At 36.8% G+C, this 26,794-nt stretch overlaps 3 protein-coding genes across 10 annotated transcripts in view; all 3 read right to left on the bottom strand.

Annotated features, from left to right (window-relative positions):
• Positions 1 to 18,954, bottom strand: part of polr3b (polymerase (RNA) III (DNA directed) polypeptide B) — a 30,740-nt gene extending 11,786 nt beyond the window's left edge. Inside the window, exons 1-20 of the mRNA XM_065283400.1 lie at positions 18,777 to 18,954; positions 18,596 to 18,628; positions 18,320 to 18,376; positions 18,128 to 18,192; positions 17,964 to 18,039; positions 17,731 to 17,831; positions 17,558 to 17,649; positions 17,315 to 17,432; positions 16,525 to 16,633; positions 15,577 to 15,699; positions 12,253 to 12,369; positions 11,953 to 12,087; positions 8,071 to 8,232; positions 6,755 to 6,955; positions 6,396 to 6,558; positions 5,732 to 5,885; positions 2,430 to 2,504; positions 2,202 to 2,300; positions 1,930 to 2,057; positions 17 to 226 (exon numbers count right to left, since the gene is read on the bottom strand). Coding sequence (XP_065139472.1) covers positions 17 to 226; positions 1,930 to 2,057; positions 2,202 to 2,300; positions 2,430 to 2,504; positions 5,732 to 5,885; positions 6,396 to 6,558; positions 6,755 to 6,955; positions 8,071 to 8,232; positions 11,953 to 12,087; positions 12,253 to 12,369; positions 15,577 to 15,699; positions 16,525 to 16,633; positions 17,315 to 17,432; positions 17,558 to 17,649; positions 17,731 to 17,831; positions 17,964 to 18,039; positions 18,128 to 18,192; positions 18,320 to 18,376; positions 18,596 to 18,628; positions 18,777 to 18,836 — 2,278 coding nt within the window. The 5' untranslated portion in view covers positions 18,837 to 18,954. The remainder of the gene's footprint in view (positions 1 to 16; positions 227 to 1,929; positions 2,058 to 2,201; positions 2,301 to 2,429; positions 2,505 to 5,731; positions 5,886 to 6,395; positions 6,559 to 6,754; positions 6,956 to 8,070; positions 8,233 to 11,952; positions 12,088 to 12,252; positions 12,370 to 15,576; positions 15,700 to 16,524; positions 16,634 to 17,314; positions 17,433 to 17,557; positions 17,650 to 17,730; positions 17,832 to 17,963; positions 18,040 to 18,127; positions 18,193 to 18,319; positions 18,377 to 18,595; positions 18,629 to 18,776) is intronic.
• A 518-nt stretch (positions 18,955 to 19,472) lies between these two features.
• Positions 19,473 to 23,423, bottom strand: endouc (endonuclease, polyU-specific C). Its single transcript, XM_065278845.2, has 8 exons — positions 23,246 to 23,423; positions 22,856 to 22,903; positions 22,674 to 22,773; positions 22,485 to 22,596; positions 20,986 to 21,107; positions 20,431 to 20,543; positions 20,184 to 20,334; positions 19,473 to 20,104 (listed from the first exon to the last, which is right to left on the bottom strand). The coding sequence occupies exons 1-8, from the start codon at positions 23,254 to 23,256 to the stop codon at positions 19,844 to 19,846; spliced, it is 918 nt and encodes a 305-aa protein (XP_065134917.1). The 5' UTR covers positions 23,257 to 23,423; the 3' UTR covers positions 19,473 to 19,843.
• A 1,843-nt stretch (positions 23,424 to 25,266) lies between these two features.
• The window catches only part of ppfibp1b (PPFIA binding protein 1b), a 34,583-nt gene continuing 33,055 nt past the window's right edge, over positions 25,267 to 26,794 (bottom strand). For all 8 annotated transcript variants that reach the window (XM_065278846.2, XM_065278848.2, XM_065278850.2 and 5 more), the window contains 5 exons: positions 26,600 to 26,725; positions 26,081 to 26,269; positions 25,834 to 26,001; positions 25,673 to 25,738; positions 25,267 to 25,581 (listed from right to left, as the gene is read on the bottom strand). In XM_065278846.2, the coding sequence (XP_065134918.2) occupies positions 25,495 to 25,581; positions 25,673 to 25,738; positions 25,834 to 26,001; positions 26,081 to 26,269; positions 26,600 to 26,725 (636 nt within the window). In that variant the 3' untranslated portion in view covers positions 25,267 to 25,494. The remainder of the gene's footprint in view (positions 25,582 to 25,672; positions 25,739 to 25,833; positions 26,002 to 26,080; positions 26,270 to 26,599; positions 26,726 to 26,794) is intronic.

Genomic DNA, 26,794 nt, shown 5'->3' with positions numbered 1-26,794 from the left:
CAATTCTGGCTCTTACCTCTGTCAAGAGAGGCCTTATTGAGCACCAGGGCATCTTCTATGTCATACCCACTGTAACTCATTACAGCCACGGTGGCGTTCTGGCCTGCGGGCAGCTTTTCAAAGTCAATCAGCTCGATGGTCTTTGTCTTCACCATGGGCCTCTGTGGATACGCCAGCAGGTACATCAGGGTGTCTATACGGTTCCGCTGGTTATAGCCAATAGTACCTGATCAGAAAATAAAGAAAAGGTCACACTTAAGTAGATATACAAAGACATAAGAAACTTTTTAGAAGTAGACTATATATATGCAAGGAATAATTGACGATGGGCCAATGAATTATTTAAATATAATGCACACCCAAGATGGTAATGCGGCACGATGCGAAGCGCGGGTATGCATTATTTTTGAATAATTCAAAGGACTACGGTCAATTATTTCTCATATATCCCAGTTAACACAAATATACCCGTGGGACATTTCTCAACCAATCAGAATGCAGCATTCAACAGCCCTGTGGAATAAATCTACATAATTGACCATATAGATGATTTAACTGAATGACACACATTGCTCTGTTAAAGTGGCCTGGTATAGCAACACTGGTATGATTTTGGGGGGGAACTGTTTGAATTGTATTTAAACATTTGTTTGGTGATGCTAGGTGGACAGAATTACATAATAATATTTAAATTAATTAAAAACTTTATTGCTGAACCTTTGTTAAAGCTCCTTAACAAACATTCAGCAAATTTCCAATAATTTAAATATGATTTTTAAGCACTATAAACAGTGGCGTCTCGTGACTGCTCTTCCGAGGGGCGCAAATTCAAAATATGTGTTTGCTGAGTCATTTGAACCATGTGCATTACGCAAAATAAGTGCCAGCTGCACAATCGTCAAAACTGTTGATAAAAAGAGACGCTCACATTCACAAAATATACACAAGACACTCCCTTAACACTAAACTCTGATTACGCATGAGATTATATGAGTATCTGGCAAATGCGAGCATCTCTTATCATAAACCCTTTAGAGGCGTTTGCAGCAGGCACTTATTTTGACAAAACACGTGATGCACATACATTAACTTGATGCGCAGAACACAAATTTTGAAATTACGAACAACACACGACAGGCTACATACATGTCGTGATGAACTTCGCATCGTGCGCCCTCGAAAAAAAGTCACCGGCCGCCACTGAATATACAAATGTGTCCAACTCACATCTAAGCACATTCACTCACCAAGGGTGGTTGGTGTCGGCACTGCCAGATTTGTTAAGTTGGATGTTTAGCATGACGGAGAGATGGCGGGTTGAGGTTATACTATAATAGCCCTGGTCCCTCGAGACCTTGACATTTGTCAAATGCTATTACTCCACAATCAGGGTACAAGCACACAGCATGTTATAATAGGTCTGGGGCCACACCACCAAATTTGCACATGTATGGGGCTGTCCGTCCAGAAAAACAAGACAAGGCAGAGGATATTGGCCAAATATAGTTGCAGTCTCAGTGGTTTTTGTTATGGGGGTGGTGGTGGTGAAAAGCGGTTTAAGTAGTTTTGGTAACCAGGGCAGCAAAGTGTGCTCTCTCGCTCTCTCTCTCTCTCATGCAGCTGAGCACACTAACCCTGTTACACACACTGATCCCAAGACACAATGAATGTCTAATGACACTCAGAGACAGTGGCATGGAAAGGCCTCCAAACACACACACACACACAACGCAAGCAGACAATGTTTGATGTCCACATACATACCGAATGTGGTGTGTCAAAGGTTTTGAACACCAGTGTGAAGGCGAGTGTGTTTGTAAGTGAATAGGGTGTGTGTGTGTGTGTGTGTGGATGAGTATTTGTAAATGCAACTGGTCCTCCAGGATGTTTAGAGATTGAGCTTGCGCTTATGAAGATAAGGAGACTTACCCATAGCCTGCTTGCCCATAGCACACTGGTAAGTGTTTCTGGGGGACTGGTTATGATGGGGGTAAGGAATCAAACCAGCACAAACCCCAAGCAGTGTGAACGGTTCGATCTCCAAATGCGTTGTGTCCCTGAAAACACACATGTACATTTATGTATAAACGCATAATATTAAACCTATAGAACCAAACAGAAGTTTGCTCAAAATGATTTTAGGACATAAATACTTCATGTAGTCCCTACAAGTTTTTTTTGTAGGACTGAGAAGTACTCACTTGCCGATCATGTGCTCATACAGAGCAATATTACAGTCATTCTCCTCATTCACATCCAGATACTCCACCAGACTCTCATGAAGGAAGTCCTCAAAACTTCTACAAGGACAAGGAAGTACAAACAATAGGTTTAGACCAATAAGACATGCATAACACTGTCAAATACACATATTGGACTCTGCATTTAAATACATGAAACTTTCAAATATTGATTCGCTTTAAATGCACCTGTAGCCCTGAGACAATTCCTCAATGTGTTTGTTCTTCACAGCTGGCTGTCCATTCTTCACAATGATGTAGGGTCTGTGAAGACATAGTATGCAATGCAAATACCTCTGAGTTTACTTTGGTACAGTTCCAAAAAAAAATACATTATTAAAACAGAAATGTCCAATGCCGGCTAAATGAGTTGGAATGTGCACAGTCTAATTTTAAACTACAAGCAAAAGAAATGAAAAATGTTTTATAAGAATTTGAAATTTACATAAGTACATTAAGCTCTTGTCTAGCGATTAAGATGCTCTAAAAAAAAAAAAGTAATTAAACATCTAAAATGATTTTTATTTGTACGTTTTCTGAGAGGTGTACCTTCTTAAATACTTCGTAATATAAAGGATGAGTGTCCATCAGAAGCAAAGCTCTTGTGTGTCTGACGTTTCAGTTTTAAAACATGCAAAAGTGAGAAAATAAAGTGCAGTACTTGATATTAAAAGAGTTATTAAGAGCGTTAAGAGACAAAAACGATCTTATTCGTGCTGATGAATAATAATAAGTTTTTCCAGCAATCCATATTTCCGCTATATGGTTCCTCTTAACCAACTTATATAACATGGAAGTATTCTCTTAGGGCAAAAAGTTCAAACTCTGTGTATGTTTTGAGGATCGCTCTGAATCTGATCTCTATCAAAAGTCCTTCACAAAAATGGAATTCTCTCAGCTTTTTGCTCAAAATTGATATTATTGAAGAAACCTACCTATATTTGAGAGGTCACAAAAAAAGAAAAAATAAAGGTAGGATGAAACGTTATTTTTGTTTGAAAGCAGAGGGTCTGGTTTTTTTATATATTGTATGTAGGGGTGTCCTTGACTAAGGATTTACACATTCAAATCAGGATTGTCGAATCATCCCATAGTCGACCGATGGTCGAATCATCTATGTTTGTGTGCATGGAATGGGAGGGGGACAGACCAGGTACAAATGAGTCACTTGTATTTTCCTTCACAAGCAACACACATAAACAACTTTCTGATAAAGTGACCAAAACTGTCTTTCAATTAATGAACAAAGACAAAACTGACGATGCATTTATGTATATTTTTAAAGGTAAAATGTAAGGCAACATAAACCTTTTTGTTTAATTATTCCTCATAACGTTTTGAAGCCACGATCTACAGAACATCACACACACAAAAAAAACATTTTGATAACTAAACCTAAAAAAAAAACAAAGGTGATCCTGCCTTGGAAACCCTGGCTACAATTCAACAATTTTATATAATTTGGAGATTTAGCGCGTCAAAGCAGTCATGACAAAAAAAAACGACAAATGAGAAATGACATATACTTTGTGATCGTTACTGTAAATGATAAACTTAAGCTTTATGTACAATTCATTAAACGTTAATTTATAACAAGAAAAACACTGAAATTAGCCGTTTTATAGACACTAGGCGTTATTTAGCACAGAAATACCTGCTTGCTTGCTTTGACTTTGATCATCTCTATTCACTTCAGGTACAGTAACAACTGATTATTTGTATATTATTTATTTCAGGAATCTCTTTTCTATCATTTAAAAGTGAACACAGTCCATAATATTAAATCACAAGAAAGACAGTCGTGTCAGGCATAAATATAGGTTCTGTGCAGATATTTTCCGTATCATAACCAAAATTTAAAGAAACGGCTTACCCGTTTTGTAGTTTAACTTTTGACAAGATAACCACCCTGTTTTAAATACATTTTAAAACTTATACTCATGGAAAAACATCAATTTTTTGATGTTTAGTTTGATGAACTCCTAAATACGAGACGCAGGGCACCTAGCCTGTTCGGCTGAATTGCATGCGCAAGCATGGCCAGCACGCAGTAGCACAACATCGATACAAAAAAAGTAATCCAAAATGTACAGACTTAAATTAGATCAGAATTTACGTTTATAATAAATAAAAATGTTTAATAAAATAAGGTCAAAAGTAACAAGGTGCAGAAATGTGTGCAAAATTCCTGAAGTGCACGGAAACAAAACAAGCCAAATAGTTAAATCAGATAACCCAGAGTGATTTATAAATAAAATAAAATAAAATAAAATAAAGAAATTATTAAAAGAACGAGAGTATAGCCAGAATTGCCAGCTTTGTCTTTTAAGTGTAGAAACAAAGAGGCAATGGTTTATTAACATAGAAACCTCTTATGGACGTGTAGCCCTGTCCTGGGCGTTGTTGGATTTATTAACGCATTTTAAAAATATTTACTGAAAGCTGCTACTTCACATTTTATTTGCATAGCATTATCATAATATATTAATATATTGGGAGAAAGCTGTTATATGTGAAATCAGATAGTGTGCACTCATATGGGCAAAACTGAATGATCCTCATTTCATAACACATCTGCGACGATTCGACTGTGAGATTGCTAGTCGAATCAGGCTCCTCCTATCGATGCGTCGAATATTCGACTATTGGGGGTCACCCATAATTGTATGTTTACCTTATTTTCCGGACTATAATTTGTACTTTCTTCATAGTTTGGCGGGTACTGGAACTTATAGTCAGGTGTGACTTATACGTCAAATTTTTTTTATATGAACCCAGAAAAACCATTAGCGTCGACAGCAGCGAGAGTCCACTCTATGCTGCTCCTGTATGTAAGCTGTATGTATGTAATTCAATGGATTTAGTGATGTGAAATGACTTCGGGACCTTTTTGAACTTGATTTGTCTAGTTGTGTTAATTTAGCCTATTCAGCCTCCCAGGAATGTTCTGTATGCTATTGTGTATCGTGTAAATAACGGTTTGTGTGACTTTTACATGTACGGACACCTATTCAGCCTGCTGTTCTGTATTGTTTAGTTGAATAACTTGCCTTTCCAGATTAAATGTCTGTTCTTCGGCTTGGATTTTGTGAAATCATTTTCTAAATAAATACGACGTATAGTCCAGTGCGACTTATGTTTTTACCTCTTAAAAATGCGACTGATTCGACTTATACTCTGGAAAATACGGTATGTATTTAAAGAACATTTTCTGGAAGGCATTAAACTTTTGTTAAAATCATAAAACTGCTGGCACTGGCTTGCAAAGCTTTTTGAAAACACTGGTGAGAAAAGAGTTAAATTGATTTTTCTAAGAATTGACTTTGCTGACTTCAAACAGGCGTAGCTCTGTAATTTTTTGTTAGCTTCCAACAAACATTCATTATCAAATCAACCCATTTTTGAAAATTTGCTCAATGCAACACAATAAACCAGAAGGGGTCACATATATCTGTGTAATGAAAAATGTATCTCATAAAGATGCACACTACCTGCACAATCGGCCCCCATCAGATGAGATGTAGACACAGCGGTCGGTCAGATTGGTGGAGATGGACACAAACTCATTAATAAAACCAGCTCGCCTCATAAGTCTGAAGGTGTAGACCAGCTTCTGATGGTCTCTGATGACCCCAAGTATGTTACCTACAAAAGGACATGCATCAAAAATCCAGATGAACGGAGTGCAAATTTGTTTACTTTAAAAGAGGTACACGCAGAAATCCAAATTAGGCCAATTAATTTTGTAATTATGTGACAGCAGTATAATACAAGAAAAGGTTTCGGTTTGTTTGAGCTATATGAGAGACCCACTATGGTGCCAAAGAGATGCAAAAACAGGCATGATGCTATATGAGTCACTTTGTGGGCAAGTATGTGTTTGTGGATTAACTGTATTTATTTATGCATTGACACCTGCTGTGTTTGCTAATTAATTAGCGGCAGTGGCAGCCTGTGTAACTTATCTGCGCTCTGAAATGAACATACATGAATGAATTAGTGGGGTGACTTTTCTGTGACATGACAATAAAAGCTAATCAATGGCAGACCCTTTTGTATTTGCGAAATGGCAAAGGTTCATTTGAATTTAATTGAAATGTTTGGGGTATTTTGCTTGTGTTCTCGGAATGATAGTGTGCCTGCGTGAGCAGATACCATTGAGGAACACGAGGAAGACGCTGGGGTACGACAACTCCTCTCCACACAGAAGATTGACATCTTCTACTCCCAGGTTGAAGGCCAGTTTGATGATGGGACCGTCCTCCATGTCAGTGGTGATGTGGGTCATCAGAGCCAGATTTTTCACCAGCCCACAAGCCTAGATAATAATTATATAACCATGTGAATCTAAGTGTATTCAGGACCATTGTATGTCCTTACAGTACACATTTATCAGTTAAATTGGATATATAATCCAAGCAATTTTTTAAATCTTTAGTTTTCGAGTCAACCACACCAAATGACACTGGTGCTTTCGGGAACACCGATGGTGTTGTGATCGGAGGAATACTGACCTCTCCTTCAGGTGTGTCTGAGGGGCACAGCATGCCCCACTGGGAGGGTTGTAGGGAGCGGGGACCACTGACTTTCCTGGTTTTCTCAAACTGAGAAGAGATCCTGGTCATCATGCCCAAAGCTGAGATGAAGGACAGCCGAGAGAGAACCTGAGTCACACCCTGTCTGTCCATCTTGAATCTCTTCAATGACCAATTCCCCTGTTTAAGAAGATACATAACAGTAGCAGGGACATAATGTACAACAGTATTTCAGAAATTATGATTTGTTTAACATAACGTGATCACTGCATTAATTCCAAACTTCCTTGTGTGACGCAATACAAACAGAAAAAAATAGCAAGTGATTGTAATTTAATAAAAATAAGTACATGTCCATATTTTTGACTAGTAATGTATTAAAGTGATAGGTCACCAAAAAATGAAAATTCAGTCATTATTTATTCACCCTCAAGTTGTTACAAACTAGTATTAATTTTTTTTGTTCTCATGAACACAAAATGAAGATATTTTGAGCAATGTTTGCAACCAAACCGTGCTTCCGTTTCCTGCTGCCGTACAAATATCTTCTTTTGTGTTCAGCAGAACAAAAAAATTATACAGTTTTGTAACAACATGAGGGTGAGTAAATGATAAAAAAGAAATTTTTATTTTAAGGTGAACTATCCTTTTAACTCTTTCCCCGCCATTGACAAGTTATCTCGCCAATTAAGAGAAATAATTTGCATTAAAAAATCGTGTTACTGATGAGGTTTTATGTTAATTTGTAATACCGTGATTATCCACTGGATGGGCGCACTTACCCAATTTATAAAAAAACTGAAGCAAAAAATTATTTACTAATATTAAACTTTGTGTATGTTTTGATAATCATTCTGAATCTGATCTCTAACAAAATTCCTTCACAAATATGCAATTATTTCAGCTTTTTGCTAGAAAAAAGTTTATTAAATACCCATATTTAAAAGTTTATAAGCAAAGAAAAAAAATAGATAGGATGAAAGTTTTTTCCCGTTTTGCGGATTTGGCTTTGTTTGTTTAAAAGCATATGGTCTGCTCTTTCATTTGATATATTTGTATGTTTATATATTTTTAGAAGAACATTTTTCTGAAATGCATTTTGTGAAACTTGTGAAAATTACAAAAATGCTGGCAGGCAACTTAAAAAAAAAAAAAAGGCTGGTGGCCTGAGTTAAATGACTTTCTCAATAGTATTTGTAACTGTATTTGGTTAAATGCAACAGACATTTCTAGACTGAATGTACCGACTGAGGTGACCGGTCTAAAACCTACAGGTTCAGATGTGCAGGACTCACAGTAGAGATGGCATTAACCATGCCGTTGGTGATCTGGTCCTGTCTCATGTGTTTGACCACATCAAACTGGGCCGCTCTCTGTTTTGGGATGATCTGGTCTGCGATCTTCTTCAACTCAGAGTTGAACTTCTTGAACAGATCCTCAAACAGCAGCGACAGGAGCTTAAGGGATGCAAAAACATAAAATATGTTATTCTATGTGATGAAACGAAACCAAATCTTGGTAGCACGAGAAGATATCATACAGTAGACTTGTTATTGTATTAATTTGCACATTAACAGAACCAGAATAAAAGGCAGGATGGATGACTTCATCTCAATCGCATTTTTAAACCCAAGTGCCGCCTGTTTCCAGATAACTTATTTTATTAACTTCATCATCTGGCTCTAAAACTCCCTCTCTTTGTCTTATCCCAGATTTAATAAACAGGTGTTTCCACGCTCGGATAAATTTGACCGGGCCTCTTATTCACTTCAATAGAGATTTGTTCAATAGAAGCCCCTCCCCTTCTGCACCACATTTGCATATATAAAAAAATAAACATCCTTACTGAAATTAATCAAGAAATTAAGCTTCCACGACACAGCCAGTCAATTAGCTGAATGATTAGCTGAATGTCAGAATTGTAATTGGGGAGAAAGCAGATTGGAGGGATTGGGAAGCGTGTATGTGCGTGTAAAGCCGAACACACACAAACACATCCCACATCAGTGCTGGTAGGGGGAAATTAAAGGACTTAAGACAGCAGTAATTACATTATCACAGTCGGGCTTGCTGGATTAGCTCAATCGCTCCAGTCAAGACAGCTATTCTTTTGTCATAGTCGGGCTAAATTATAATAAAGAGGAAAAATCCCAGAGTTTGGCTGGGCTGCATTCGGGCCTCGGTGCGGCAAATCTCGGCCCGCAAAAACAAAGGGGATCGGTTGGGAACGGAGGGAAAAGCGAAAGCACGGGGGCACGTCCGAAACAAAGAAAATAATGAAGGTATTATAATGACAAGCAGGGTGGAAATAAAGGGTAGGTGAGGGATTGGGTGCTGGCCAAGCCTCTATCTGCTGGTGTTGGCTTTAGATCAGTTTCATAAGAGACCAACAGTGTTTCTAATGAGAGGAGAGATGGAGAAAGGGCAATCAGTTATGATAAACAAAGAGGCCTTACACTAATAAAACACACATTTGCAAAACATAATACGAAATCGTCCATAAAGTATGTCAATCTCAGGAGATATTAAACAATTATAGTGCGCTCTAATATTTGTTTCAGCTCCTGAATTTTGCCAATCCTGCAAATAATAAAAAAAATAAAAATAAACACTTGCATTATTCATAATTAACACCCTGAGCTTTAAGGGCCTGTCAGTCATTCATAATATAATTAAAAGGCGTGTTAATGGAGAAAAGGCAGACATGATGGATTGGAAAAGCGGCAATGCAATGGACAGGTTTCTTAAAAGTTAACATTTAATGATCCTTAAGTTAATCTATAATAGCAGCAAGCAAAGGTTTGACACTGTAATCATCAGTCGCTACTACGACAGGCTAAAAAATATTGATTCTCTGAATTTAATCAATTTTATTGAAACTATATTGATTCTGGATATTCCAGAAATGATTGTTACCGTGCATGCTTTACTTCAGAGCATAGGCACCGATTTCTTTTCCTTGGTGGGTGCTTGGCACAACATCCAGACAAAGGCTTTATAGGCCTGTTTTGAACAAGTTATGAATTTATAAACAACACTGTGTCACATTTACAATGTTTTTCTTTTTTTGTTGTTGTTGTTCATCAGTTTGTTACAAAAAAAAAAGTTGTGTGGGCCTATTGGTAATGTAAATGTGCATTTCAGTGACATCAGCCAAGTCAGAGGGTTTCAGTTATCAGCACTTATAGGTTATATTTTTTAACCAGTTTTTGCCTTTATTTAACATTGAGTTTAGGAGAGGACAGGACAGCACAGGGAGGAGAGAGGGGTATTGGATTGGCAAATGACCAAAAGCCAGGAATCGAACTTGGGTCGCCGAAAGTGCGAAAGCACCACGTCGGAGCGCTGCCCATTACACCATTGGCTCCGACAGTTATCAGCATTTATATTTAAATATGGATTATAAAGTCTGCAAAACTAACATTTATTAAAAATATAACTAATTGATATTGAATCTAAACCATATAAATAAATAAAAAGCAAACTGCTAAATTGTCGCAATACCCAATACCCTTTTTGCTACACCTCTATGATCACCTATACAAGACACTATGATAAAATTTTAAACTATACATTTCAAACCTGACAAGTAAGTGGGTTGTCTGAAAGGCTAGACAGTGTTAACTCTTTCGCCGCCATTAAGAGAAACCGCTTCCCTGCCAATGACCAGTATTTCGGTCTCTCCGCATTACCGCTATTATCCACAAGGGGCACTTCCGCAATTTATATAAAGTATCGTCCTAGGGCAAGCAGCTGCATGTCCGTGTATGTTGAGGATCACTCTGAATCTGATCTCTAACAAAAGTCCTTCACAAAAATGGAATTATCTCAGATTTTTGCTCAAAAATTTGTGTTTTTGAAAAAAGCCTACCCATATTTGAAACTAATGAAGGTAGGATGAAACGTTTTTTTTTTTTGTGTCTGAAAGCAAAGGGTCTGTTCTTGCATATGGGGGGGGGCAATTTTTCAAATACCGTACGCCACACACAGCAAATGGTTATAAAATAAATGATTTCATAATCCCCGCATTTTTGTAACAAAAATTACATATATCTTAGCAGAAAGTTGAAAATGTTTGCATTTACTTCACACAAGCACAGCCATGTCCCCTGTTGTAATGGGAACATTATGAAGTGACGTGATTATGTTACGTGAACATCACTGAAAAGCTGCAAACAGTTTTTGCACGTTCCCACAATTTTTGCAAGTTCCACCAATTTCATCAAATAAAATTGCATAGATATCCAGCATATTCCATCGCATTTTTTAAGAAAATGTCCTGCAAGATCAAGGATTTTTGCCTGCAACAATCACAAAAAAAGTGTTTTTCTGGAAGGACTGACTTTAAGATATTTTTTGGGCCATATTTGCCTTTATTGGATAGACAGTAATTAAGGAGACGACAGGAAAGTATATGGTGAAGAGAGGGGTATGGGAAAGGCAAAGGACCTCGAGCCGGGATTCGAACTCGGGTCGCCAGAAGTGCGTCTGCACCATGTGTCGGAGCACCGTCCACTACACCAGTGATTCTCAAACTTTTTCAGGGTGCTTGTGTACGGTGCATTCCTTGACGGCCCCCCAAAGAAAATGTATGACAATTTTGGTCTAAAACATAAGATTTTAATTAGACAAAACATATTAAAGTATAGAAAGTAGTGTTGTTGGTTAGTAGCCTTATTTTTTAGGTTTAATTACACAGAATTTATGAAAAAATTATGTATTTTATAAAATGTCATAAAACTGGGGCCCCCCTGGACCATCTCGCGGCCCCCAGTTTGAGAACCACTGCACTACACCATTGGCTCGTATAGGAGTGACTTTTTTTAAATGCGCTGACAGCGACAGAGTTAAGAAAGTGCAGTATACATAGTATTGCTTTTTTAAGTGATATATTAGTGATAACCTTATTGAGTCGGATTATTTTTGCATTGGACTAAGCATTGTACAACAAGGCGAGATTCTGCATGTTGTGCTAAATACAAATGCAAAACTCTGATGCGTGCTGTATGTCCACACCAAAGAGTTGGAGTTGCAATGTGGCGTCTAAGAACAATGATAAAATATTGCATTACAGCGCAGCTGTCTGGCGTTATAAGATCGACTTTGCATAACATTACGAAACAATTCTGCAACAGGGCACTCTTAACACACTGACAGAGAGAGACTGGTGACAATACCTGGCCGGCCAACTCCAGACGCTTGTTTCCATAGTAATCGCGGTCATCCACCTTGTTGTCTCCTTGAGCAAGAATCACTCTGCGTACCATCACAGCGAGGTAAATACACTTCGCTCGAAAGTTAAATTCCTTCACCTGAGAGATGTAAAAACATGATGTATATCTTCATTAGTACAGGTCTAACAAACTGCTTAGTTCAGAGGCTTATTTGAGCATGAGCAAAATAATAAATGAGAAAGATCATATGCTACTTGTGCGAGTAAAGCAGATAGCTTATCAGGTTCATCTGGACTGACATACAGGTACGTGGGTGAGGATAGTGGAGGCAAGCAGCTCTCTGGCTTCCTCCATTTTGGTTTTCTTAGGGCCGCCCCACATGCGCTGACGCCTCACTTTATTCCCGATGTATCTCAGTGCCTGATAGAACAAAAAAAAAATAAATGCAATCTGTGTAAGTATTCTATAGGGATACAATTAAACTCTATAAGGATATCAAGAAAAACATGTTTATAAGGCCTTGATTAAAAAGCTTAAAGGTGGTGTGTGTACATTTTAACATCTAGTGGTGAGATTGAGAATTGCAACCAACATCTCACCCCTCAATTTCAAAACGCATATGATAGATGCCACAGGACGTCTGAAACAACGTAGTGCCGAAACACAAGCTACAGAACGGTTTGTTAGTTTAGGGCTCCTGTAGAAACACGTTGGTGACTTATGCAAGGGGGCCCGTGATGTATGTAGTTAAAATGGCTCATTCTAAGGTGATAAAAACAAAACAGTTCATCATGTAAGGTCTTTATACATGACCGATCATGTAGTTATGTATATTATATTGCATTTCTGGTAAGAGTTTCTTCAAAAAGTTACACAATGCAACGTTAAATGTATTAAATCAAAATATTTAATCTGGAGTGACCAGGCCAATGCAGGGTTCACTGGATCACTAAAGGGGTATCAGAGACCCCTCATTGGCAAACCCATACCCACACCTGAGTCAGCTACTTGTTCTATTAAAGAGGTCAAAGGTCACAGTGAGTAGGCTTTCCCTTTAGACCACCCACTTTGAACCATGAGATGATGTGCAAAGACAACTACTAAAAAAGGTTGAGAAATGCATTAGCTGGTTTGATGCAATGCTAACACTTTCTTGCCAAGTCACAAAAATCAGCATTTGCTCTTATTTGAAAGATCAATAATTACACTGTATTGATAATTATATAATATATTAACATAATTAATAACTAGGCACCATACAAATAATCTCCAGAGAACACAAAAACATTATTAGTGTAGTACACATACGTTAAGTAATTAAAATCTGTCCAAAACTATAATAGTTATATGAGGGTAGTTTCAAGGGTACCATAGTAGGACAATCTTAAGTGTCAACTAACCAAAGTTTTTCCCATCTTACTTTCTAAAAATGTCACATTTCACATGAACAATATTTTGGGTTAAAACGTAAATGAATGCATATAGGGAAGTGCTTGTTTTGTGTGCTGTCCGTTTCACTTTTATAAAGTAACTTTGTTCTTTAATAGTTCAGTATCAATATGTCTACAACAAATTAAAGTAAAAAATTCCATTACTAGGAATTAAAGGTGCAATGTGGGACTTTTAGAAGGACGTCTTGACAGAAATGCAATACAATATACATAACTATACTATCAGTCATGTATAAAGTAGTGATGCACCGATGTATCGGCTGCCGATATTTATCGGACGATTTTTGACAAATTCGAAACCATCGGCATATCGGCAATAGCACGAGAAAGGCCGATACCGATTGTTTATTAATTAACCGCATAAAGGCAATGAGTTGCATGTCTGTTGTTCAAATAAAATGATTTAATGTTCTGGTGTGCACTATACTTAAGCACCGACAGAATACCTTTGTTGAGCTGGCTCAAATGTCTTGGACAATAAAAGAAACAAACTGCACTTTAGTGGGGGAAAAGAAGTCCAACTTGTTTTTAAAGTAGCAATATTTATATGGTCAGTTGAATGTTAATTAGATCCAATCCATGTTCAGTAAAAATAATTTGATGCAGAAATAAACTAGCTAATAGACCAACTGTATAGTATTGTACACAAGTGTTTAATATCGGTATCGGCCAGAAGTTGTCTGTTTAAATCGGTATCGGCCCAAAAAATCCTAACGGTGCATCCCGAGTATAAAGACCTTACATTATGAACTATACTGTTTTTTATTAACTTAGAATGAGCCGTTTTATCTACATACATCGTAGGTAAGTTCTTATAGTAGCCCCATACGGACAAACTATTTTCCAGAGAGCGTTTCATCCCTACGTTTACTCTATAGACTGTAAAAAATATGTACGTAGTGTCCGTGACGTTACCCATAGGTTTGTGAAGAGCTTTTTTGAAGCCAATAGTAGGCGATGCCTACCGTCACCATCTTGGACACGCATCACCGTGCACCAGAGGTGACCTGCTAGACCTTTTGTTGGTTGCAATTCGCAATCTGACCGCTAGATGCCACCAAAAACAGGACCTTTAAAGTAATAATTACAAAAGTACATGCAAACCGTGTTTAATCTAGCTTTAGATGGAGTATATAAGGTCAAATTGCCAAAAATGCATCCAATAAAATTTTATATTAAAATACAATTAGAATGGCTACCCCTAGTGGTCATATCAAGTCCTGCTTCACACCTAGCTACAATTCTTGACTGATTCTTTACCTTAAATAACACAGCTTTTCTAATTGAGGTCTGCTCTGGTCTATTGGTGCACACATGTAGGCTTATTAGCAGATCTTTGATGAGGCTCACAAAATGTCAACCACGTTAAAAGGCATTCAAGTCTGTTCAGAAAGGTTGCTAGGATGCAGATGTGGACCATTGTTGGGTCTCGAAATGCACAATAGTATTTGATAATAAAAAAGTTAATAAATTGACTTGTTGAAGTGTTTAGCATACAAAAGCTTGAAAGGTTTTAAACAACAAGGAGTTTATTAAATTTATCCTTAACAAATAAATTTGATAATGCTTTTAGTAACGACTAACATTAATGTTTCTTTATATACAATACAATTTAAAGCACTCATTTAATCGCATCATTTAAAGCGTCCATTTGTCGTGATCTCGTTTTTCAAACTTTAGATTGTGTGTAAGGTTGATGTTAGAGCATAAATAATGCCCCACAAAATTAAAGCTCAAAGTTCAATGCCAAGCGATATTTAACAGAATTCACTTTTCAAAGACTACAGCGAATGGCCAACAGGAATACGCCAGTCCCCCAGCTAAGCTAAGCTGCCGTCGAATCACAACCCACTAAACCATCTACATCTACACAATCAAAACTCATTGCGTTTTTCTAAAGGAGGGACTTCATAGAACAAGGAAGACATCAGCCCATTTTAGGACAGCGGTATAGAGATAAAAAACATGAACATGTTATATTGCGCACCGTAAACGCAACCAAAGCTTCGAAGACCTTTAAATGAAAAGAGAGATGTTTCTAGTACCAGTAGGGTTACTGTAGCTTACCTGGTGGATTACTGAGCTGGCAGTGTCCAAGGTCATGAGCTTGAACCCAATGAATACACATACTGATAAAATGTATAGCTTAAAATGCATAAATGTACATGTAAGGTACCTGAGTTTGGGTGAATATTTGGGCCTTCTGACACTCCTCCAAACTGGGGGCAAAAGCAGCCATGACATGTTCTTCTGTGCCAATCATCTGAACGATCTCCTGATCGCTTTCCACTCCCATCGCCTGATGCAAGACAAATGTAAAGAAAAAAAAAAGAACTAATTAGGTAATACAAAAAATATAATTATTAAGTGATGAGCTTACACATTTATACATATGAATTATATTCATTTTTAATCATATGTAAAGCAAGACAAATTGTCTGTGCAAAAAAGCAGCGAAATAACATTAAGCACACAGTTACAGTGTATACTGTAAAGCTCCGCTCTATTGCAAAGGTGAGTTTGGTGCCACAGGCCTCTATGACATTTATTTATGCTAATTGGGGACTGTGGGAACAGATCCGGGTGGATCATGATGCTTAAAGGTCTCCGACATTTGGCACCGGTTCCGTGTCGCAGAAAATCCTGGAGGAATGTTCTTTGGACCCACAAGTGCAAAGCAAACAATCTCAACAGCCAATTTACTCCATGTCCTGTCCCTAACCAATCACAGCCATATGTTTAGAGAGAGCCTGGGCTGAGGAATCAGGGTAACATACATTAGTTTGAACAGGGTCTGATATGAGCACTAATTAAATAAACGTTTCACTGTCAGATTATATTTCCAATCAGACTGCAAAGAGCAAATCTCAATACTTATAAAATAAAAATAAAATCATTAAATATTGAAATATGCTTGAGAATGAGAATTGGACAGAAATGAAAAGGTGGATTTTTTATATGCAACGTAGAAATAGTTCATCAACTGTGTGAACTCTAGTAAATGCATGTTGCTTGTGTAAACCATTTACTTTAATTGTCACCGTGTGCCCTCTGCTGGTTGAAGAGAGACTGTGGTCTTGCTGTAAAATACTGGATACTGAATTTTGATATTTCAAATTCTCACCTTAAAAATGATGGCAATGGGTGCATCTTCAGAAAGAGTGTTGTGTTTTAGGTAAAAACGGCCCTTTTTAACAATCATGTTAGTTCTGCTCTTCTTCTCATGAGTAGAGCTACAAGAAAGCACAGTTTAAAGATACATTAACTTAATTGTTTTAAACTTTATAACTTGTATACTCTTTATTTATTTGCAAAGCACTTTAAGCTACTGACTGCATTAAAGTTTTCTTTAAAATCAAATTTAAAGGTCATGTTCTTTCTGATCTTATTTTTAAACCCTAGTTAGTGTGTGATGTTGCTATAATAGCGTAAATAATACTTGTAAAAGTATAAAGCTCAAAGTTCACTGTCAGGCTATATATTTTCTTTAACAGAATTTGTCTTTCAAAGGCTACAGCGAACGTCCGGTTTGGAGTACAGCCCTCTACTTCCTGCTTTAATGACATCTCTAGAACAGTTTTTTGACTAAACTCCGCCCACAGGAATACGTCAGTCGCCAGCTAGGCTGACGGCAAGCTAAGCTGCTATCGAATCACAACACACTAAACAAACTACACTCACTATGTATTTCTGAAGGAGGGACTTCATAGAACAAGAAAGAGATCAACCTGTTTTGAGAACAGTGAAAACAGCGCTATACAGATAAGTAAATTGTGTGAAAAATACCGTGTTTTTTTACATGTGAAACATGAACACATTATATTGCGCATTGTAAACACAATCAAAGCTTCAAAAACACAGAAAGAACGGGACCTTTAAAATGACTACAATTACAAAAGAGCAAACTCCAGCACCTGGTGACTGAGGCACCCACGGTACCCTTTCGATCTTGATCCACAATGATGCGATTTTTGGACAATTGCTCCTGGATGAGAATGACCTTTTCTTGACCTTTCACTATAAAATAACCACCTGGCCACAGACACCCATGGGTAGAAATATATGAGACATAATAATATGAACTTTAGATGAGATTATCTGCTTGAAACTATGGCAGAAAACAGTCAAATGTCAATGATGTGGTGCAAATCCTCTACCTGGATCCAAGGGGCATTCATTAAGCTTCGAGAACTCCATCTGTGTCTTTCCTGTCAAGACGCAGTTGGAACTGCGCAGCATAATTGGCATCCTAAAAAAAGATAGGTATGCTTTGACTTTAAAGCACACATTATGAGTGTTTCGCAAAGCTCGGAGCTCCTGGTGTAGTTACCTTCCGATGGGAAGTGCATTGCGAATGATTCTCTGGCTGCCTCTGGTGTACTCAATGTCCACCGTGATGGGAGCCGAATACGTCATATCTCTCAGACGACACTAGTGTAATAGGTCGAAAATGAACAGAGAGTACAGTCTAGATCAAATAAACTAAATTAAAGTTTGTTTTTTAAAATTATTAAATAGCAGCACTATAGAAAACACGAAGACACACGGAGATAAAGATGTTACCTCATGTGGAGACACAGGTCGTGTTACATTAAAGCTTTCTTCAACATCAGGCATGCCAACGTAGATATTGAGGTATCTACAAAAAGATGACAAATGACAAGTTTTGAAGTGTACAAATTGTGAGTATATTTGTAATGTATTATATATTTGAAATATGTGCTTACTTTAAATACCACATCGGGTCAGCATCACTTGTAATCTTCTCATTCGCCTTCATAATCTTTTTGATCTGGTAATATCAGCAGACATTTTATAATAAACACTAAAGCATAGTGTCCACATATTGCATTATTGAATATACATGCATGGAAAGCTATTCAATAAATGTCAACCGTTTAGGGGGAAAGTCTACAAACCTCCACGTTGATGAAATAGTTGAAGGAATCAATGTGCTGCTTTACTAAGCCTTTAACCTATCAAATAAATTAAAATGAATTATTTTATAATCTGTTAACAACAATCTGTTTATAAGGAATTATCATGAATCTTGGAAAATGATAATGTAACCGTGTTAAGAAAAGCATGCATATGGGTAGCTGACATAACAAGGGCATGCATCTCAAGCTGTTTTTGTAATATCAACTACCCACAAAAAGTTGATAGAGCATTCATTTCAAATTATTGGGTTTTACCTTCAAAAAGGCTGGAAGCAGCTTCCATTTTTCCTGTGATACACAATGGGACAAAGGAATAAACGCTGTATAAATGACAGGACTTATAACACAATGACAAACTTTAACTCTGTCAGGGAGGTACCGTTACTGACAGTGCCATGCTCGCTGCAGTCTGAGCACCTGAGGAGTATTCACTTACCTCAACAGTGTCGACGGGAGCAGCGAGCTCCTGTGGAGTCATCCCATCAAACTCCTCCATTATTGCGATATCTTCACACAGCAATGAGCGTGAAAAATTTCATATAAGTTAAGAAACCATCCTACACGCCACCGCTCAGAAAAACACTCGGAACGGAAGTTTGTACCACACGTGAAGGTGTGCGGTGCAACCAGAAAAGCAGACCCCAGGCTGGAACGTAGAATTTCAATGGTTCCTACCAACAAATTATAAAACGTGTTTGTATGCGCAGATCGAACGGAGTTTTACGTCAAAGTACCGCGAGAGCGATTCGAAAGCACTGCTTACGAAGAGATCTCGCGGTACATGGATGTAAAACGTTAAACGGTCTCCGCAGCGCCGTATGAAATCTTCCATCTTTACTAATATTTTCAAATTGCAGTTTAATAAAATTACAAATAAAATTCATCTACAAATTAATTTAATTCTTGAATTGTAATTTTATGGCCTCAGTCTGGAATATTTATACTTATTAAACTTGGTTAAAATTATATTAAAGATAGCCGTTATACTTCAGCACTCTCTGTGAACCCAGTATGGATAAGAGATAGATGGAATTGTTAACTTTTATATACATTTTAATCTAAAATATCATTACATTCAGTAAAAACATTGTTTTATCTGTCAACCACCTTAATAATAAACCACACAAGAACATATGTATTGCCTTTTAATAGTTTCTGTAGCCAGATTACCCTCTTGACATATGTAAAAAGTTTAAAAAATATAAAAATTACAATACATAAAATGCAATTCTTGGGAAAAATTACAGATTTGCCTTGATCTTAGTGCAAAATAGACATTTTATGATCACTCTATAAGCAGTTCTGTTAAACAAGTATAGCTTGTTAACATATCAGCAAACAAGCATAAAGCAAATATACGTATCTCAGATTAAAAACAACCTCCTAGTGCATCTACTAACATACGACTACGGCATGCATTTAAAACTATTAAAAAACAATGTCAGAAACACAGCAAAACTGCTACTGAAAGCTTACTACTGTAGTGGTACAAAGGTTCAGTGTCTACAGGTGTCTGTTGTTGCTACTGAGCAGTTTGGGATAGGCGGTCCCAATAGAGCGGCCGTGTCTATGCACCACCATCTCCAGCTGATATTGATCCAGATTAACCACAGCTGTGGTGGTCTTCTCGGTGGACGTGAGGAACAGGATGGTAAAGATGGCCATCTCAAACTCAGGGCTCACGCCAATAAAGGCACTGGCCACTGGCTTGACCAAACCATGCCAGCTGAACTGCACATTCAATACATGATCATCCTCATCAGGCTGTAATGGAATGAAAAAAATATTTAGTAATGCCTGTACATAGAACAATCCGTATACATTTTGGTAAGAAAGACAGTACCAGGTCTTTGTTCTTGGCTTTGTAGCCCTTATAATCAAGAAGCTTTTCCTTCTCCTGCAGGTACAACTGGACCCAGTTGTGGAGACCCATGATTTCTCTGCCAAACTTGGTTTCCCCAACAAACACATGTTCAAATCCACTGGAGTCCTCCCTTGGGAGACATGTGCATTTTATTATTACAACATAACACTTCAGAATTTATTACAGGGACATGGCTGTACAGTATGTGTGTGTGTATATTCCTCACCCTCCATTTCTGTCTCTATGGTAGAGACGAAACCACATGTTGTGTAACTGATTCTTAAACTGCCTCAGATTTGAGCGAGATTTCCCCTTATCAACCAGGTACCGGTGGGCACGCTGAGTAAGGCATTATAATAATTTATTACATAGGATAAACAATTTTTAAGTATTAAACAAAACAACTAAGAATCATCATGATAGAATTTGTTCATTACATGATATTCCGTTTTCAAGAACAGGATGTGTCAAGAAACAACCTTAATATTTGGCTTACAACACAAATTATGGCTTGACAAATTGTTTTTAATGGCATCTTTTCAATAAATCTCTCTATACACAAACAAATGTTAAATACACATTATAATAATAATAATAATATAATAATAATAATAATAATATACACATTAAAGTTTCAGCTTATTATTTTTTATTAACTTTAATGAAATTATAATGTGATTTATTGTTTTGTGGTATAAGATTTAATATGTGTTATTAAAAGCAGTGGTTCTCAGCTTTTTTGACTGCAAGGCTCTTTAGTGTCTTAAAGGTGAAAAATTACCTTCATGACTGATGTGTCTAAGATAGCATCCAGAAAGGCATTATTTTCTGTCACCTCATCAGCAGTCACCCTCTCTGCCACACCAGTGGACCTCTCATAGTTATCTAATAGCTTCATGAAGTCTTTTGACAAACAAGCAAGAAACAGATTTATGCATTTTGTATATAAAAACTTTAAAAATGTTATTAGAGTAGGGCTGGAAGATCTATTAAAATGATCAGAATATACAAATGGCGATTATTGCAATGCACATATAGCAATGGGTTGAAATAGCAGAATGATTTTAATACTTCAAAAAGTTATGCATAGTCAGAGTTTTGGGTCAATGCAGATAACAGAAAGACCATTGAGACAAAGGAGTGATTTCATTTCCCAGAACAAATGTGAAAAATTTATGTTGTTATAGAGTATAATTTTCAGTTTTTAAATAAACTTAATTATTAAAAATAATTTTACAAACGTTAAAGCATTATTGTATTGAATATTGCACTATTTAGCAAGTTATCTAATATTGATCCCCCCTAATGTATCGTGCAATGTTTAACCACATTAAATTATTCCCAAAAAAATCTAATGTGTTTAAACAGTTTGTACTTGTGATTTATAATTGTAGGTACATTTGATGTCCAAAGTTTTTTTATTTTCTTCTTTTTTTTGGTTTAGAAAATTGTTATATTTGGGTTTAAAATATTTTTAATATAATATCATTTTCATGGATCAGAAGATGCTACAGTGCTAGGGATGAACTCATATTACATTTTCACACCAATACCAATGGCCGATAAGATAATTAGATCATTTAGAGTGATATCTGCTGATAACGATAATTTCGTGTCTATATTAACTTGCATTAACTAAAATCGAAATATGAAACATTTCTGAATCTTATTTATTCATATAATGACCATTAATACTGAACATTAAACTAGTGACGTTTCTTTACATCTTCTATACATAGAGCTCAAATTCTTTGCATTTTTTTGTTCTTTTTTGATTGACAGAATATAATATCCGATTGCTTTTATCGACCGATACTGATTATTGGAGGATATTTTGGTGCATAAAGCTGAAAATATTGACTTTGGACACAATATATTTTTTGCAGTTATGTTATCACCTATATCATAGTTTTAAATAAACATTTAAAATGAAAAAAGTCAGGCACAATGTTTTATCAAGTTACTGAACTACATGTGGTTTCCTTCATAAACCCAAAGGTGGGGCTAAATAAATTCAGGAGTGGAAACAAAGACAAAAGGCACTCCAAATTCCAGCCGTTAACTGTAGGATTAACTCCCTGCATTTTACCAAAACAAAATGACATACATTAATGATCTTGGCGTGTCTCTGACAGAGGCATGTTTCAACACAGCACCATGAATGAATACGCTTTTGCACAAACTGTGCTTTGAAAACAGAACATGATCAGAGGGGTACAAAATTTTTCTTTTTAGTTCTGCATTTCATAGATTTTTACGAACACACAAGCATAAACATACGTGCATAGGTTGTGATGGAGCTCAGTTTAGTCTCATCCACTTGAGAAAACAGTGGGGATGAAGCATGATCTACTGCACTTGTACTTCCTGGGGCTACGTAACCAGCTTTGCCCTAAAGGAAATTCAAGTTTTAAGGTCACATGTGCTGAAATCATGATTGTGCTTCATGTTGTTAAGGGGTGTAAATACCTGTAGTGAGATTTTGTAGTCAGTTCCTGCTTTTAGACGATTTACATCCAGCTTCCAAAGCTCTTCGAAAATATTAGTAAGGTCTTGATTGACAGTTGAACTGAAAATTGACAAAAGTTCATTTTGACTGCGTTTTAAATGTGCATAAAAATGGTATATACAAAATCTTGAAAATAATTTACCTTGCTGCATCACTGAGAGTAAACAGTGCCAACAGCACAAAAACGCATCTAAAAAAGTACAAGAAATAAGTTTACACTTTATATAACCTTATTAACAGACATCAAACAAAAGTATGTTAATTCATGCACAACGCTATATGACACACACTGGAAATATAACTTAACTTCTTGAGCATTATGTAATAATAATAATATTACATTATGTAATAGTGACACTTGGAGAAACATGAAACAATAAAAACAATGATTGTATATAATACAGCAAAGAGAACATTTATCTGAATACGAAACGGACAAAAAGTCCCTAAACAAATGACGCAGTAAATACCACAAGTAAAAGGTTTTTTTTTAAGTAAAAGTGCATATGAAAAAAAACTTTTTATCACATACCCCCAGCCCATGTTTGTCGATGCGTTGCGCGGCACAGAGCAACACGAGTAATTTGTGCACTTTTCCTCTTTTGTTTAAAGTGTTACTTGAATACGCCCCTGCCGATGCTCTCATGCGTGAATACACCCAAATCCTTTGGGCCTGATTCTCTTTTAAACATAGAAACAAAATCAGCGGTACATCATGGAAATTGTGTCAAGGAATTACAAAGATCCTACAGTAGGCGGGATTAGTGGCCCGGAAGTTTTCCTTAAAGGCGGAGTCCATGATGTTTGAAAGCCAATGTTGATATTTGAAATCACCTAAACAAACACGCCCCTACCCCAATAAAATCTGGACCTTCTGTTGATAGACCCGCCCCACACATACGCAACCCGGCATTTGATTTGATTTGATTGGCTATAAGTGTGTTTTGGTAGTCGGCCCGTCTCCTTTTCCAAACCGTTTTTCAAACATCGTGGACTCCGCCTTTAAGTCCAGGCTTTGTATGTGGCGTCGCAATAACCGACAGGTGAATGACAGCAAAGTACCGCGAGAGCGACTCGAAGGCAGACGCTTTCACATGCCTTTGAACTGCTCTCGCGGTATTTTGATGTCATCGGCCTGTCGGTTTTTGTTGCGCGCATTAAATCGAGCAAGCTTTATAAATATTTTACAATACATTTTTACAGTGTATTTTGATATCCTATGCATTAAGGGACGTCAACATACAGGTGTTAAATACGGTCAATGTTTTAAAAATAATTTTGAATAAATGACAATGTAACAATGTATTTTCTTTGCGCTGTTATGGATTAACCAATCAGAAACGTTGGGATTTTTCGTTTTATAAAAAATTATAAATTATGTAATTGAATTCGTCTTAAAGATTGCATTTTTTATGTTAATGCTTTATAAAAGTATTGTTTAGTCTTTATTACTTAAAAGAAAAGACAAGACCAAAATAGACAAAAAAAGATTGATCGATATGATCTTTCTGAGCCCACATGCGTCCCCTGGCGGAAAGAAACAGACGGCAATCACCATAATGACTAAAATCATTTTTTCCGGTTGAAGTATTTCTACTGAAATGTAAAGTTTGAAAGGAAAGCCAAAGGAAAACTTTTAAAAGAAGAGAACAATACGTAACTTACTACAAAAACAGCACGTAGGCCGTACAAGCAGCTTCAACAACGCTATGCAGTCGATTCGGCAGATAGCGCTATTTATCAGGTTATGATCTGATTATCTTTATTCAGACTGTTTGCTCTGAAAAGATTAAAGATTCCTATCACACAACACGATTTGTGTTATTATTTGCATGACGAATTAACACCTAAGGATGCCAACAAATAAAGAAGACTGCATGCTTTATTTCAGTTTTTTTTATATATTTTAGAAACGAGTAAACGTCAACGTACAAATATGTAATTCTGAAATGGTTATTATGACTGAGTATTTCAAATATACTTTGCAAATGCTTACCAATTCTGTGCACAGTATTGCATAAACGAATTCATGCTACATATTTGCATTTCAATAAACAACATTATTGCCATTCTTTAAGTAATTAACCATGACCTTTCATTAAAATAATCTACAATATTTTGCTTATATTTTTTTTCAAATGATATATAAATAACATGCAAATGCAAACCTTTACAAATCCAATTTAAAATACATTGTACAGAGTTTTGCATGCAAATGCATTAAGCAAATGCATGATTAAGAAAGGTACTGGCTTAATAAAAAAAAGAACAACACTGCCATGTATATCTGAAACTGCACCTGGATCTTTTGTTTGACAACACTAAATCTAATGCTTTAGCTTCATTAGTGGCAGTGTAAAACATTTTTTAATAAAATATATATCTTTGATTTTGACAGAAAGTGTCATTGTGCTGTTGCCAATAAAACTACTAAGACAAACAACCTTCAGATTTGTTGGCTGATGAAAAAGAATCCATATGACTACAGTAGGACTGCCATTCATTTTCATGAGTAATCTTTCACATCTGTCCACAAAACACAACTATATCCAATGGGTCACACATCCTTCCACCTATCTTTATTTATATCTTTCATATACACTGTAAAGAACCATACTAAAAAGGCATGAAATGTGTCACGAGTGGATCTGATTGATGTGTTTGGCACTCGCAGGGAGAAAGAGAAGTGGAGGTGTTGATAGAGGAATTGGCACGGTCACTTCCGATTAAAGCAGCAGCACTAGGGGGGTGAGAAGAGGGGGTCAAAGTCCTGCTGTGCCCTCACACATTAGAGTCATCATCCTTCATGCTGGCATTGGGAAACGACGTGGCCATCTCATTAAAAAACTCGTCCTCTTTCAGCATGCTCTGAGCACAAAACACATAACACATGTTTAAGTCTCATATATAGGAATCTATACAGCAACCAGATATGATCAGTCATGCATCTGAGCATTACCGTTAAATTGTTGATGCCCTCCGAGAAAGCTCCGATCTGCCTCACTGTTCCTTCCGAGTCCTCCATCTGTGCCAAAACAAACCAAATAGAAACATTAAAAGTAACCCACCACCAGTAAAATCTCACATCTTGAAGGCATCAGAAAGCCTTCAAAGCTCTACCTGTTCGAGTCGATCTAGATCATCATCATAAATCTGGAGCTCCATGCCTCTGTAGCCCTTCTGAAAGCTGCGTCCTTTGGGCATCTCCACATCCATGGGACAGACGTACTCTTCATTGTCCTCTTGCCTCTTTTTCCTTCCAAAACCCACAAAGGCAAGCTTATGTGGCTAAAACAGAAAAAGATGACGTTTGGACACTCCAGAAGACATTTCACGGTAGATATTTTAAGCCTGAATATTTGAATACCTTCACTTTAGCTGTGGCAGTAAGTAAGGTGTAGTCTGGGTTTTCCAAACACTCCTGTTTAAGTTGCTGGGACTCTGAACCCACAAGCAGGTTAAAGTGAGTGGCCAGATGCCTCCGCAGTAAAGTCTTATTGGGAGGGATGTTCAGCAACAAAGCCATTGTTTCAACATTAAAACGAGGTTCCAGCACCTGAATTGAAAAACAAAACAAGAGTCAAACTTTACTCGTCGATTGTCTTTACTTTACTGTCATCAAAATGATTAATCGCGATAAATTGCATACAAAATAAAAGTTTGTTTTTGCATAATATATGATTTTGCACTGTGAGTAATTATTTTGTATATATTAATATACACACATGCATATATATGTGTGTATTTATATATACATAATAATCACAAACAATAAACACTAAACATATTATGCAAACACAAACTTTTATTTTGTATGCGATTAATCTTTTGACAACCCTACTTTACTTGCATTGGACAAAATTAATACAAATCAGTTTAGTCATACCATCAGACCCCCGTGCACTCCACTGCCCCTCAGATTGGGCGCATATTCGGCCAGGTCCACGGAGCGCAACCACTCCATCACACGGTGGTTGGTCCACTGAGAGATCTCAGCAGGACTTATGTTGTTCTGAAATAAGGTGATTGTAAGCATTCATGGTATAAATCAACAGCAACTCTTGTTTTCCTGTATCGTCGT

The sequence above is a fragment of the Paramisgurnus dabryanus genome, chromosome 9, assembly GCF_030506205.2.
Source record: "Paramisgurnus dabryanus chromosome 9, PD_genome_1.1, whole genome shotgun sequence".
NCBI classification, from domain to species: Eukaryota; Metazoa; Chordata; class Actinopteri; order Cypriniformes; family Cobitidae; genus Paramisgurnus; species Paramisgurnus dabryanus.
Note: the sequence above shows the minus strand (reverse complement) of the source record. Positions and strands in the feature narration are given on the sequence as shown.